Genomic DNA, 15203 nt, shown 5'->3' with positions numbered 1-15203 from the left:
ATGGAGTAGATAAAATATATGGACGCATGTCGGCACTGGCTGAAGCCGGTTGAAGCTAATATAGTAAAGCTAAGCCTAAAATCTTACCCTGGCAGATGTAATTCAAAACTCTAAGTTTGACCTTGACTGCAGTCCAAAGAAAGCCTGACTTGAAAGAAAAGCCATGACTCCTCAGGATAAAAGCGACTGTTATTCTTTAAGAGTTTTGATGTGAGGTCAGAGCGTGCTGAGCTTCAGATGCAGACCGCCATCTGACCAGCTCCACTCTCAACTCCACGGTCACTGGTTCCTGTTGGTCGTCCGTCTCGCTCTCCTTCCTTCCCTTTCCTCTTCCTACAGAGAACAACATGAGACAGGAATAGCTTCAAAAAGTACCAAAACTTAATTAATACAATTATCCCATCTCTCCCCCTATCCCTTTCCAACCCCGGTGCAGTCTAGACCTGTGAAGGCTGTTTCATCATGAGCCGGGGATCCGGCCGAAGATTTCTGCCTTTTAATAAGGCAGTTTTTTCTTACCACTGTAACTTTTGCTGCTTTGCTAAAAGTGCTCATGATGGATAGGCCGGATCTTTGTAACATAACAATAAGTAAGGTCTTTTTACCTGCTCTTTTGTAATGTTAACAAACAATGAGTAAGGTCTTTTACCTGCTCTTTTGTACAGTGTCTTGAGATAACACTTGTTATGAGTTGACGCTATACAGATAAATTGAATTGAATTGAAATGTGTCTTTTTCATAGGACAGAAATTTAATGGAGGAATGAGTTCATCAGATTTACAGACAAACTCATGCACACTGTCTAAATTGCACAAAAACATTGGCAACTTTTCACTTTTTGCAACCAAATTTTGGGTGCCTAGAACTTCTACTTTTGTTGCTGTGGACCCTAAACAGGTATCGATATGATTCCATTTTTACAAGAATCAAATCAATGTTTAAAACTCTTGAGGCGTGACAAATACTAGGACTGACTAATCAATCAAAGGAAAATGTTTGAAATATTTTCTTTATGCTGGACTCTAATTAACTACTTAAAAAAACCCAGTGACATCAACAACATTTTAAATAACGTCTGTACGTCTGTACTTACTTGGAATGACATGCATCAACACATTTTAGTTACGCTATTTCACTTTGAAAACGAGTCATTTCCTGTCGTTATCCTGAAACATGACTCCTGTATCTTGCGTCCTTTAGAGTTGCAAGAGCACAAAACAAATACAGAAACAAGCCCTTTTCGTGAGAGTGTGATTTGGTAACAGCGCCCTAACAAAGATTTGCCGTCATTATGCCTGAAGATGTTCATATTGATGGCGTCATTTTGGTCCCCAAGTCGGTGAATTCCCATACTGCATGTGGTGGCTCGCCTTTAACAGTAACCGGCCCTATGTCTAGTTTTATTTACTGCCAGAAATTTTTCAAATATCATAAGAAACCAGGAGATTAATGCGATAAATTGATCTTTGCTGAAGGGAGAAAAAAGGGAGTCAATGAGAAAAATCAGTCGAGATCTTGAGAGAACATCAGGAATGACCACATTATAATTAAAATACGGATACATGTCCTCTTAGGGCTTCCGTAGTAAAACGATTTGCTTTATTATCTACATGATTTTATTAACCTTTTGAGGCTGCTGAATTCTTCTGTCTGGTGCTGCTGCCTCCTCTCTGCTTGGCTGCCTTCTCGTCCTTATTCTTATCCTCCTTTGTTTTCTTTCCCAGGTCCTAAAGTTATAAAAACATATTTCACATAAATAAATGGAAGCTATAAATCAAAGCTTTCAGATAATGATCACATGATCTCTGCTAATCACTGTTTGAGTAAAAACATTATTTTTTTAAGATTTATTTTTGGGTGTTTTGGGCCTTTATTTGAGAGATAGGACAGTGTTGGAGATCAGGGAATGACAAGCGGGAAAGTAGCCACAGGTCGGACTCAAACCTGCGCACCAACCACTGCTCCACCAGCCCCCAGTAAAAACCTGCTCTGCGTGTAAACTCGCCTTCTTATATGTCAGCGCAGCTCCCGACTCGGACTCCGTATGCAGAACACCAAACTCACAGAGGACGTCGATTGTTTGACCTGTTTTGAGCAGGTTCAGCAGGGGGACGTGGACGGACGCCAGGAGTCTTGTGACGGGGGCGTCGTGAATCAGATCCTGTGCTGACTTCTTCTTTTTGTCTTTACTCTTGTCTTTGTTTGAACCAGCTTTGTTTGGGGTCTGAAGAAAAGACATAAACTGTTTTATAATGTCTGAAAGCATTAGGGTTGTCCCAATCCTTATTTTTGAACTTTGATACAATACTATGACTCCTCACAAAGCGTTCACACTCTGGACACTCTGGATCTCTGAGGATGGTCTTCTTTGACCCTACGCAGACACTGACGTATTCTGATCTTCAAGTCTTTCTTAGGTCTACTTCCTTATACCTTCTGACCTCCATCAGTCAGAAAAGAACAGGGATTTATAGTCTTTGATCCCAGGACCTGCTGCTGATAAATTAGAAACACTGCTTGATTTTAAGTTTCACCGCTTTGTGTTCATCAGCTCTCTTAACTACCTCTCTATCAGTTTTTTCACACTTGAACAAAACTCCTGAAGTTTTCACTTTGACTTTGACTTTACCCCGAGTTTCTCCTCCCATCCACCTAGAACTTTTAGAGTGCTCTGATGTGAGAATCACAGCAGGACATTCAGAAGAATTCAATTCAAGCGAGGGGGAGTGGTGACGTTCATTATACGTGGACGTCGTGCTCTCCGTGCACATAATTAAACATCTGCATCATGTGTTTTCTGTTTGCTCGTTTATTCTACTCCACTCTTTTGTTTATTGAGAATCTGTCAATCTACACATGGTATTGATTTAAAGGCAAATATTCTCATTAAAGCGGTCTGTGTCGTTCTTTTTTGAAGTCATGTCTCTCAGGAGACGAACAAAAAATTCTGATGACAACCTTAGGATGCAGTCCAGCATTATCTACATTATCTCTGTCTTTAGCAGACATATAAACACCTGGATAAAGCTGATTTGACACTAACCTGTAACACATAAGATGATCAGTATGTGAGGACTTTTCTTTGTTGCAGTCACCCTCTGATACATGATTCCTAAAAAGTGAATTCATTGACTAATACAGGGTGTTTACAGTTTGTGATTCAGCGTGAGTAAAAAGACAAGCTCACTTCTTTTCCTTTCCCGCCTTTCTTCACTTTATCTGCTGGGTTTGGTTTGGCTGCAGTGACGTCCTCTGAAGGTGGGGGCCATGACAAGACCTGAAGGGGAAAATACCCAAATATGAGTCAATAGACCACAATTGTCAAAACAAATCCCTCGAACTTTGTCTCCTGTACCTTCTCTTCCTCTATCCTAAGATGAAGTCCTTGTTTGAGGAATCTCTTAAACCTACTCAGATCACCGACAGCGTGTGTTTGTGTGTCGCTGAAGTCCACGCACTCGGCCCACGGCAGCTTTGATGTGCTGCACCTCGACGCTGTGAGAAAGGAAATCAGGTGTTCGGAGCTGCATGCATAAATCAAGGTGTTGCACAGTTAGCAACACAAATCTGAAATAAAGCCACAGATGAGTCAGTGAGTGCAACCACTCTCCACTGGCTGGTCTGACTGTACTTTTCTCTGGAGGAAGCGGTCTGAATTCTTTAGAAACCGATAAGAAAATTGCAGTAATACAGGATACATGACAAAGGTAAATAATTCATCAGCACGATGACATTATTTCCAAAGTTGAATGCTATGCAGAGTAACTTTATCTTCTTGTGTAAACAGCAGACTCAGCTCTATCAGTGTTTGTGCTGGTAGTGCAGTAATCTGTTTTCCTGCAGGTCGCACAAGGCGAGGGTGTTATTGGTACCATGAGTTTCCTCAGTGTGCACCATCGGGTCGTCTGCATCCATCTGTGTGGACGATTCTTTTTCTTTTGCACAGTTTTGGTTTGACGGCAGGTCGGCATCACTTGAGATGTTTTCTGTCACAAATTTAGGCTCACTGTCCGACGTCTGTGAACAGCAACACAAAGACACAAACATTTTAAAGACATTTTCAAGTGGACATTTTTTTTTTTTGAAACATTCTAACATGTTGAATGTTGTTTTCAGAAACATTAACAGGACAAGGGGCATGTCAACAATTCAAGGATTAAAAAAAAGTGTTTCATCATGAGCAGGAATCTCAACCAGCACAAACATGCAAGAATACAATATTGTGAAGTGTGCCAGGGAATGTGGAAGAGAGCTAGATGCTATGTAGCATGCCAAGAAGAGCTCTTAACAAAAAGGCCAATAAACCTGTTTCACACATCAGTGTTGTAGTACTCCAAACTGGTCTTGGTCTCAAGACCAGTTTTCGAAGGTCTCGGTCTAATCTCGGAATCAGAAGTATTTTTCCTCGGTCTTGTCTCGGTCTCAGACTGGGCGGACTCCAGATTTTAAACAAAGATCGGTCAAGACGACCACTGACAGGTTGTTTTTGCATGTCATTAACGTGATTAGAAGGAAAACGCCTCTTTCTAAAAGAAGGAATAACTTCAATTCATTCATAATTCATTTTTATTCCCAGTTACAGCCATAACGTTCCCGTTATTACGGTCTAACTGAATGACATGATGATGGTTTTTCAGTGATATTTATGGTCTTGGTCTTGTTTCCTATTCTATTTGATGAATATTTTTATTACTATATTTCTACTGCTATTTTGTATATTTTGGAGCAACTGTAACAATCAAATTTCCCTCTGGGATTAATAAAGTATTTCTGATTCTGATTCTGATTCTGATTTTGGTCTCTGAGCACTCTGGTCTCTGGTATGTCTTGGTCTCTGTTACAACACTATCACACATGCAAAGCACTAAGAACATTTCCAGAAATTGCACGTGTGAGCTACATGTGTGACCACCATATTTTTTATATTGACTTTATCTAGACTTTTTCCTGTCGGTCTGCTGTTAAAATCTGAAGAGAGACCGAGCGGCAACCTCTGATGTTGAAAAATGAAATGTGCAAAATCCTGCAGTTTTTGCAGTACTGGAGGCTGGCTGCAGAAGTACAGGAAGTCACAGACACAGCCATTCAAAAAAGCCTTTTTTACAGCAGAAATGAACATGTTTACAGGCTGGTTAAAAAAAAAAAAAAAGGTCCTATTAGCTCTTGACTTGTACACCGCACTATACGGGGGGTCGTCCATTAATATTTACAATATATATGAGAGACCCCACTCTGGTTACTGCTCATTTATCACACAGAGCAGCCTGCTGGCTTCACATAACATATCAGATCAAACCAGACAGCACTCACAATCTTGCTATGAAGCTGGTTGGAAAAACAGCGGGTAAAGTTGGTATAAAATATTTGTTTGTTTGCATTCCTGAAATTTTTGGGAAGTTTTCAGGAGTATTTTCACACCATGAAAGATCTACTCAGGAGGATTTCAGGTGGGCTGTCCTGATATGTTCTAAAGATTTTAAGGAACAAATGTGTGAAAAGGGCTCCTGAATTACATCCACAGCTGCAAAGAGAAGGGCAGGGATGATATACGTCACCGGTGTAACAGGAGCTTGTTGACTAAAGGAGTCGTATGAGATGTGATATCTGCAGGTAATGACGGGGAACTCAGGAGCGTTTTCATCCACACCCATCATGGGATCTGGGATTCCCCTCATCCTGCCCACGCTCACTGTGGCTGATGCCTGCTCCACTTTCAGATCTGCGTGAAGGAAAAAGGATCCTGATGAAATAAATGTGGTGACAACAGCACACACTCGAGACTCCTCCGCAGTCCCACCTCTCACGTCAGTCAGGCCCCTGTGACGACGTCTCTCCTCCGAGGAGATCCACACGGCATCCAGGCAGGAGAGCTGTGGCAGACTGTCCACGGTGAGGCCGGGGTAGCAGGACGCAAGAGTGAACGGGTTTCCCTGCAGTACCAACGTCCTGAGGCAGGGCAGCGTGCTCAGAGCGCTCAGGAGGGCCTGCTGGTCCTGAAACTCGCAGTCGCTCAGGTCCAGACACACCAGCTGAGGCCTGAGGTATGAAAGAAATCTGTTTTTTTTCTGCATGAAATCAAATTTTAATTAAGAAATAGATTAACTTAATCGTCCTTTTTGAAGATTTATTTTTAGGCTATTTATGAGAGAGAGAGAGAGAGAGAGAGAGAAAGAGAGAGAGAGAGAGGGGAAGAGACAGAGAGAGAGAGAGAGAGAGAGGGGGAGAGACAGAGAGAGAGAGAGAGAGAGCACAGAAAGAAAATTTGGATATTTACAGATTGTGTGCAGACAGATGGGAGTTATTTCAAAGTGTTATCCTGACATTTATTATCATACTTCCATAAAGAAGGGAGACTTTAAAGACACACATTTGCAAAAGAAAGCAAAGAAAATCATTGATTACTTCCTATATATTAATTATGTCAAACTAGCTTTATATCTCTTGTAATTGTTGGTATTCATTTCAAGGTTGATCTCTGTTGTCTGAGGGTCTTTGTACTCTTAATAAAACATTATTAAAGTGTTTGGGGCGTGCTGGTGGCGCAGTGGTTAGGGCGCACATCCCATGTATTGAGACTCTCGTCCCGAGCGGTAGGCCCGAGTTCACTTCCACCCATGGCCCCTTTCATTCCACATTCTCAAGCCCAAAATAAATCTTAAAAAAAAAAAAAAAAAAAAAGTGTTTTCATGTGATGAGCAGTAAACTTTATGAAGAACAATCTGAACCATGGTGGACTATTTTAGATTTAAATAACTCTACTGCCTGATGATAACAAAAAGAAAAGGTATAAAGGTGCAGCTCCCTTTAATTATAAACCTTTTACAGGCTAAATCACTTTGATATCAGCTGACTAACGAGAGAGAGGGAGTCGCTTTGTGTGAAATCTTCACTTCCCCTGAAACCACATTTTAGTTGATGTGGTTTGAAAACAGCAGCAGCAGTTTGTTGGCAGGAAAACTTGTTGCCTCAGCTGCGTTCACACATGAATACCTACGACCTTAATGATGAGGGTTGATGATGATTGGATGGTTTCTATACTGATTAGAGCTCTCAAGAACTGCCCTCAATGTTGTGCTTTGCCTCTGGTCACTTCCTGTCAGCACCTGTGTGTCCAATCAGACTCAAAGCTGATCGTTTGCTCTTACTGACATTGTTCCCTTTTTTCTAGATCCTTGCTTGTGTTGTTCTTACTCTCTGATGTACGTCGCTTTGGATAAAAGTCTGCTAATTGTAGAATAAGTTTACCTGACATGTTGCAGAAATGTGACTTTGAGGCTGTCTGGGTGTGTGTTTACATGTAAGAGCTTACCAGTGCCTTCCTGTAAGATGAGAAGCGTCGTCATGGGAGCCCAGTCTGTTTGCGCCGAGGCCGAGGTACTGCAGGCGAGGAGGCGGGCGCCTGGTGAGACCACTCAGAGCAGACACCTCGTTGGCACAAAGCTCCAAAATCTTTGAAAGAAAAAGATTGACGACAACAAAGCACTTTTTTCACAACACCTGCTACACTTTGATGTTTTGAAAACCTTTAGTCATGTTGCACGATGATGCATTCCCCAACCCAGTGACTTCACAGTAACCAGTGATGACACAGAAAGGATGTGAGGACATTTAGATTTTGAGTCTGTTGACATAGTGGTACGTCTTCTTATTTTTTTGCTGATCTTGTCTTGGAATTGCATAAATCATGTTTTCTGATGAATAAACCCATCCTGTAGATTTGTAAAAAAAAAAAACACTCTTTGCCGGAAAAGTCAGTGTGTGGTCGATATCTTTGACAGCATCAGGTTTAATTCCTTTGTTTCTTCACCCCTTAAACAATCCTCACTGGAGCTTTAATGCCAACACTCTGAGAGAGGAGACGCTGGGTGAGCCGGTGCAGGACTCACCTTCAAAGTGCTGGGAAGGTTTTCTGCAGGGATCTGGGAGATTCTGTTGGCGCTCAGCACCAATTCCTCCAGCTTTGAGAACCTCAACAGGCCGTCATCAATAACTGACACCTGAAGAACAACACAGGAGAAACATCTAGTTTAGTAACAATAATAATGTTAAAATGGGAATCGTTGCATTGTGTTTATGGGGGCCGTTAGGGGCTGAGTGGTTGGCTATAGTATCAGCGTTGTCACTACCTGGAGCTTGCATGTACGGGCGCGTGTTTGTGTTGAAGGTGACCATGCTGTTTGGGCTCTGATGATAGGTTAAATGGAGACATGGGCTAATCAGAATTATTTCCAGTGGTGTAGTGTATAACTGCACATACCCTCTTATTTTACAGTCTCCATAGAGTCCTGTACTCACTTCTAAATCCCTGATTCAGTAGAATACTCCATTTTCTTTCCTAGTATATGAACAGATGACCCTCTCCACTATGTCTCTGGCTGGCTAGTTACACACTGACTATGTAAGAGTACTCTTACATGTCACAGTTTATAACAGAGGCCGTTTATCCTCTGCTGGACTGAAAACATTTGGGGGGGAAATTAAGAGTATATCCGCTTCTTTAGGCACCACCTTTTAGCACGACCTATTTACTTGAACTGTCGAACCTCCCTATCTTTAACCCAAGTCCCTACAGACTGAGCTGCTGTCACCCCAGGCTGTAAACATCTGGCTTTTTTTTTGACTATGTGTGTATGTGATTAACATTTCAGGCAAGAAATTTGTCTCCTCTGTCTTTGTTTCTCTTTCCTCACATATCTCCCCCCCCCCCCCCCCCCCCCGCCCCCTTTCACATTTAGGAGACAAAACCTCAAATCATAGGTTAGGGGAAGTTATATTTTATCTTACATCTTGTTTAATTGGTAAAGACTCTTAGTGCTAAACAATTTCCCTAACATCCTCAATTTCTTTATATTGTTTTTTTTCTGTTTAACTGCGTTTATGTCTTTTTAAAAAAAACATTTTTAAAGCTTTTTACTGTTTTAGGTTCTTTTATTGTTTTGAGGTTTTACTTTTTTTTCATGAATGCCACGGCACTAAACAGCAGGATAGGGTGACCAGTTTTGACAAAACACTGTAGGGCTGGTGAGCACTTCTCAATGATAACATTTGAGGTTTAATATGAGTTAACTCACCTCCTTGTCCACGACGCGAAGTGTGCTAAAGTATCTGTAGACAAAGTCAGTACTCAGGCGTTCGGGTGTGAGCACAGCTATCCGTCTCAGAGCTGAAGCCTGGGGGCTCCATGAAGCATCGACCCGCCATGGAGAGTGACTGCAGCTCAGCATGTCGAGGAGGGCGTCTGTCTCCTCTGTTTCTGCTCCCTTTGAATTGGTTGTTCTCTAAGAAGAAAGTTAGTATGCTTAGTTGCAATCTAACAAGCATGCATGCAGCAAATGAGAGGGTCTTTTACCACAATAGAGATAGGAATGTTTTATTATGCAAACCAATTCATAGCTGACAACAACTCACCCAGCTGCCGTATCCACAGGGAAAATCCTCCAGACACAGGCGCTGAATGAGCTTCTTCAACACTGCAGAAAGTGTGTTTGAGCTCATGTTTGTCAACAGAAGCCCCTGCTTTTTCTTCTGCAACATAGAGGAGAAACACAGCATAGCATCAGTGTGTAATGTATGGTCAGTTTGTCTTTGGTCAGTCATGAAGGGAACAAGCCTCTGGTGTTTGTTTACAAATGGCTGCCTGTTGCCTGGTAACAGCCTGGACTCTCTCCAGGAGAAGTGCACTGAGCGTATGTGTGTGTGCAGGTAAAGCAATTCAAACTTCCAACATCTCAGCTTATACCTTTTTTTTACTGCAACTGCAGGTTACATTTCTGCTGCTTATCCAGCTGCACACATCTGGCGGCCTCTGATGCTTTAACACACATCTTCTCACTGGCTCCAAATGAGCTGAGCATCCTCAGAAAATAAATCTTGCAACACCTGCCTGTAGAAGGGCATGTGTGTGAATAAAAGATGAGAACAGTTAAGGTAAAACCACCAACCTCTTGTTGGTGTATGAGTTAATGTATGCTCTTAAGGCCATAAAAGTTTGTGAACAATTAAATCTATCTGACAGTATAAATGTCGGTTTAAAGGCTTTATATGCGTTTTTTTGATCCAGCAGATGTCGCCCTTGAGCACCAGCATGAAACCAAAACAACTCGCGGTGCATTGTTGTGTTAGCATGCTAATGCTAGTGATCTTTATTCTGCTGGTATCTTCACACTGCATGTAAATTTACCTGAAATGAGCGTGATCTAGAAACACAGTTAAGCAGTGAGTACAGTATGTTATTCTTCTTTTCTCTAGTCCCTCAATTAAACAACTTTTATACACGAGGGGAGGAGTCAGCCGGCCGTCCTGGCGATGTAAACAAAGTGAAGATAGGACTCTGAAAACTCTGAAAACATCACAGACAGTGGGACTCGGGTGTTACACCCATTGTAGACAGTCATGACTCACAGAGTTATTTTCAGAGGAGATACTTGAGTTATATTATATTTAAGTGTGAAAAATCATATATAAAGACTTTAAAAGAGCTGGAGAGAAAGGTACACCAATGTTTCAAAAGGCTTTATGAATAATATTTCTAACATATAATTAGATTGATGATTTGTCATTTGAAATCTTCAAGGCTGTTAGTACGAATTTTCATGAATTCATACATTTTGCTAACTTTGTGAATGAACCATTTAAATCTGTCTGCCATCTTAGAGTAACTCTTCTCTTAAGTTGAAGCTGTAACCATATCTATGTAAGACATCTCATAGCAGCAGAGTTATATTTGTTTTGGAGCCAACTGCCTGTTGTAAGCGAAGGTTTGCTAAGAATGAAATGAAGTCTTCTTTCTTGCCTTAGAGATGTACCAAAGTAGCCAAGAATTTGTTGGATGTACCTTCTAGCAAAAATATAAGCAAGTTTGTTAACATAGAAACTTTGTCAGTTTGTGATTGTTAACAATTTGTGTTCTGTTGTAACTGTCTGACCTCGGCCGATTAAACCGTAGAATAAGCCACAGTCTGTTTCGTGATTTCATCATTGAGTTTATACAGCAGCAACAACCCCCATCCAACAAAAGCCAAGTAATGACTATGAGTTGGACTTTTTTTGCAGACTAAACATTAAACAACACTAAACATAATTTCCACTGCGGAGTGGAGCTGTGTGCATCTTGAGTGACTGATGCATTAATCTATTGTTATCTCGGTTTGCTGTTGATCGAGCTGAAATGAATGGTGTAAACGTCCTGTAGTGGGTTATCTGCAGTAAGGGTGTCTCACTTGGCTTGTCATTAGGAAACTCTTTATCAGATAGAGAGTCTTTCCAACTTTGCATCACGGTTTGGACGTCGTCATGGGTCGAAAGAAACAGGAATCCCTCAGACTGGAAAAAGGAAATAAGCAAAACTGTGTCATTAATAATAATAATAATTTTTAAAAAAGTCTAATCTGAACCACGTTACAAGATAACAGTGAAGGTGACAGTGCCTTGCTTCCTTGACTTTGATCTAAATGATTCAGGCCTTCTTTTGAAATATTGGAAAGACATCTACAGCGTGATTCACACAGAATAAAGTAAAATTTACTTCATACTCATTTTAAGCATCATAAAAACATCTTTTACTTCATACTCCATACTTCATACTTTTTATTGAAAGAAAGAAAATAGCTTTTACTGTACAGGGAAATATTTTTCTTTTCTTCCCCCCACCCACCCTTAACAAAAACACTCATATGGATATCTTTGTAACACAACAATGAATAAGGTCTTTTACCTGCTCTTTTGTAATGTTAATAGACAAAGAGTAAGGTATTTTACCTGCTTTTTGTAAAGTGTCTCGAGATAACACTTGTTATGAGTTGACGCTATACAAATAAAAATTGATTGATTTGATTGATTGATACATGTCATCATGGAGACAAGCCCAATCCTGACGACAAACAACCACTGCTGTACCTAGAAGTCACATTCTGAATAATAAAAGGTCAAGGTCAACAATAAACACATCTGTACAGATGAGGGCAGGAAGCCGAGTTGCATTTAAGAGTTATGTTGGTATATAGGATGCAGTAACACACCCCAAACTAGAGTTTGCTTTTGGCAGGTCCGAATCTGGAGATATGCCAAAGATAGCGGTCAAAGGGTTTGGCTGAAATTGGTGGTGAAGTATCTCTGACATAGTTTGGAAAAATTATGTCCAGAATTAAGCTAAAGCGGGACAAGTCCAATACATCAGCACCTGTACAGCACCTTTACATTTATCACAAGTTGGGTCAACATCAGGATACATGCGAGCCAATTTGGTTTTAGATATATGAATGCGATGAACTACTTTAAACTGCAAAAGAGCATGACGGGCACACAAGGAAGAAGAGTGCACACGTTTAAGGGTTAAATCCCATATGTTGTCCGAAAAAGTAAAGCCTAGGTCCGGTTCCCAAGCTGTTCTGATAGCAGTCATAGAGGGACAGTGCAACTTAGAAATAAGGTTGTATAGGTTAGACATTATCCCTTTTGACATTGGTTTGACAGAGAGAAATGGAGAAGGGAACCGTGGAATTAAACCCTGTACATAATGCCTAATCTGTAAAAAACGAAAAAAATGCGTTCTAGGGATACCAAAGGCACATACTCTTGTTAAGCATCATAAAAACATATTTTACTTCATACTCCTGTTAAGCATCATAAAAACCATTTCTGAGTCAAATGATCAATGAGAGATCAAAGCAGTCTTTTTTTTTGAATTGACTGATAAACATCAAGTTAACTCTGTGGCTGGGTACATGCCATCACCACAACGAGCCACTGCCCTACATTTCTCAAAATGATACTGCAACAAAGGCGTCATCAACCAAATGTTGCCATGCTAAGAAAAAGTCACATGCTCTCTCTCTCTCTATATATATGTATCGAAATAATGCCAGCCAGTGCCAGTGTAGGAGCAATCTGCAATAAGACCAAATATTCAGTATGTCTCGTGGTAAAGGTAAGTTTTATTTAAAACTAAAATGTTATTATATGTGTTGAGAAAATGAAATTCATGTCACTCTAAGTGCTTGTGTAAAAAAATGGGCTTGAATTGATTGTAGAAGAATTGATTGTTGTGAAGAAGAAAAGCTGAACTGTGAAAAGTGTATGGAGGGAGAACACCTTGAAGACATCAAATACATTTTAGCTTGTGGCCTCTACTACTGGTTAAAAATTAAATAGTTATTTCTTTAGTTTTGACTTCTTCAATCCATTCTTCAATGTTATTTCAATTTTGACTTTTGACTTTGTGATTTTGATATCATTCTGACTTGAGAAAACGTACCGTTCACCTTCTATGCAGATGATAACATCATGTTTTTTTCTATGGCAGAATGCCTGCTATGTTGCATCGTGATGCTGCACGTCTTGTTCATGGCCTCTCAACCAATTCCAAGTGTTCTCAACCAAGTGAGCAATATTCGGGTGAACATGAAGGCCGTGTCGGTCTCTTGGTGTGATCTACTGACGGCAGAAAATGATTACGTACGTACTTACACTGTATTTTATTAGCGAATATTCTTGATATAGTGCACAGAAAGTGATTCTCCAGATCAGTGATTCTCAACTGGTCTAGCCTCTGGAAGACCCACCACCAACCACTAAAATCGTATATTTCAACCTATCAGATTTATTTAAAGAAAAATGGGAACTGGACTTGAGCTTGTGTAGCTCTTTTCTAATCTTCTGACTTCTCAAAGTGCTTTTACACCTCAGGTCACACCTACACATTCACTTCACACTGTGCTATGTAAAGTTTCATTCACACTCCCCGATGAAGCAGCGGGAGTATTCGGGTTTAGGTGTCTTGCCCAAGGACACATCGGACATGTTGCTGCAGGAGCTGGGGATCGAACCCCCAACCTTCCTGTTGTGATACGACCGACTCTACCAGACAGAACAAAACATGTGCTAGAACAAAGAGATGGAACAAAACAAACATGTTTAAAAAGCAATTCATAGACATTTTAACACGTTTTCCCACATTGGCGACCCACTGAAAGTCCCGCTGCAGCCCACTTTTGGGTCCCGGCCCACCAGTTGAGAACCACAGTTAGGCTATAGATTGTAAAAGATGCTGCTCTGCTCTGCATTTCTGACTTTATCATATTGTCCTCTCTAGGTGAAGCTTATGTTTGACAAAGATCCACCGAATAACAGAACAGAGCCTCCCGAGGGACTAACATTTCCAGTGGGAACCAACGCCACAGAAATCCTGGACTCCATCTGTGAAATCAACCACTACCTTGAAGATTTCATGCCAAAAATCATTAGAAATCTCACCAAGCAAGAGGAGAAAATCATCAAGATCCTCAATAACATTCAACAGTTTCATAACCCATTCAAAGCAGCAGTTAAATACGCACGGTCAAGCAGGGATGTAAAACAGAGCTGTAGCCACAGAAATTTAGAAATCAAAGATGATTACAGTTTGAAAGTACTTGGCTTTAAAATAATGTACTTTTCCAGAAAATGGGTTGAGAGTTTCACAGGCAAACTTTCCTCCTGTTAAAGTCCCTGAGAACTCCACAGGTCACACCTACACATTCACACACTGATGGCAGAGGCTGCTATGTAAAGCATCCATCAGTATTCGCTAATAATCCTATTTATTCACATTTATGTGCTGCCAACGAAGCAGCAGTAGCAATTTGGGGTTAAGTGTCTTGCCCAACGACACATCGGACATGTGGCTGCAGGAGCTGGGGATCAAACCACAGACCTTCCGGATAAGATACGACCACTGAGGCACAGCCGCCCCTGTAGTATATTTATTTATTTATTTTATTTTATTATTTGTTTGTTTTGATGATATTTAAAGGCTTGAGATGCGTCCTTCATTTTTTTCACACTTAAATATAATATAAATCAAGTACATCCTCTGAAAATAACTCTGTGAGTCATGACTGTCTGTGATGTTTTCAGAGTTTTCAGAGTCCTATCTTCAGTTTGTTTACATCGCCAGGACGGCTGGCTGACTCCTCCCCTCGTGTATAAAAGTTGTTTAATTGAGGGACTAGAGAAAAGAAGAATAACATACTGTACTCACTGCTTAACTGTGTTTCTAGATCACGCTCATTTCAGGTAAATTTACATGCAGTGTGAAGATACCTGCATAATAAAGATCACTTGCATTAGCATGCTAACAACAATGCAGCGCAAGTTGTTTTGGTTTCATGCTGGAGCTCAAGGGCGACATCTGCTGGATCAAACAATCACATAAAGCCTTTAACGTT

General features: G+C 40.7%; 1 protein-coding gene across 1 annotated transcript; it reads right to left on the bottom strand.

The window, feature by feature from the left end:
* Positions 1-196: 196 nt before the first annotated feature.
* LOC110000584 (leucine-rich repeat-containing protein 43) lies at positions 197-9495 on the bottom strand. The gene is made up of 12 exons (XM_065962144.1): positions 9409-9495; positions 9072-9278; positions 7887-7997; positions 7310-7449; positions 5798-6036; positions 5556-5719; positions 3873-4017; positions 3356-3495; positions 3188-3277; positions 1985-2224; positions 1625-1727; positions 197-333 (listed from the first exon to the last, which is right to left on the bottom strand). Exons 1-12 carry the CDS (start codon positions 9493-9495, stop codon positions 197-199), a joined length of 1803 nt encoding a protein of 600 aa, XP_065818216.1.
* Positions 9496-15203: the final 5708 nt, after the last annotated feature.

This window comes from Labrus bergylta, chromosome 2 (assembly GCF_963930695.1).
Source record: "Labrus bergylta chromosome 2, fLabBer1.1, whole genome shotgun sequence".
Lineage (NCBI taxonomy): Eukaryota > Metazoa > Chordata > Actinopteri > Labriformes > Labridae > Labrus > Labrus bergylta.
Note: the sequence above shows the minus strand (reverse complement) of the source record. Positions and strands in the feature narration are given on the sequence as shown.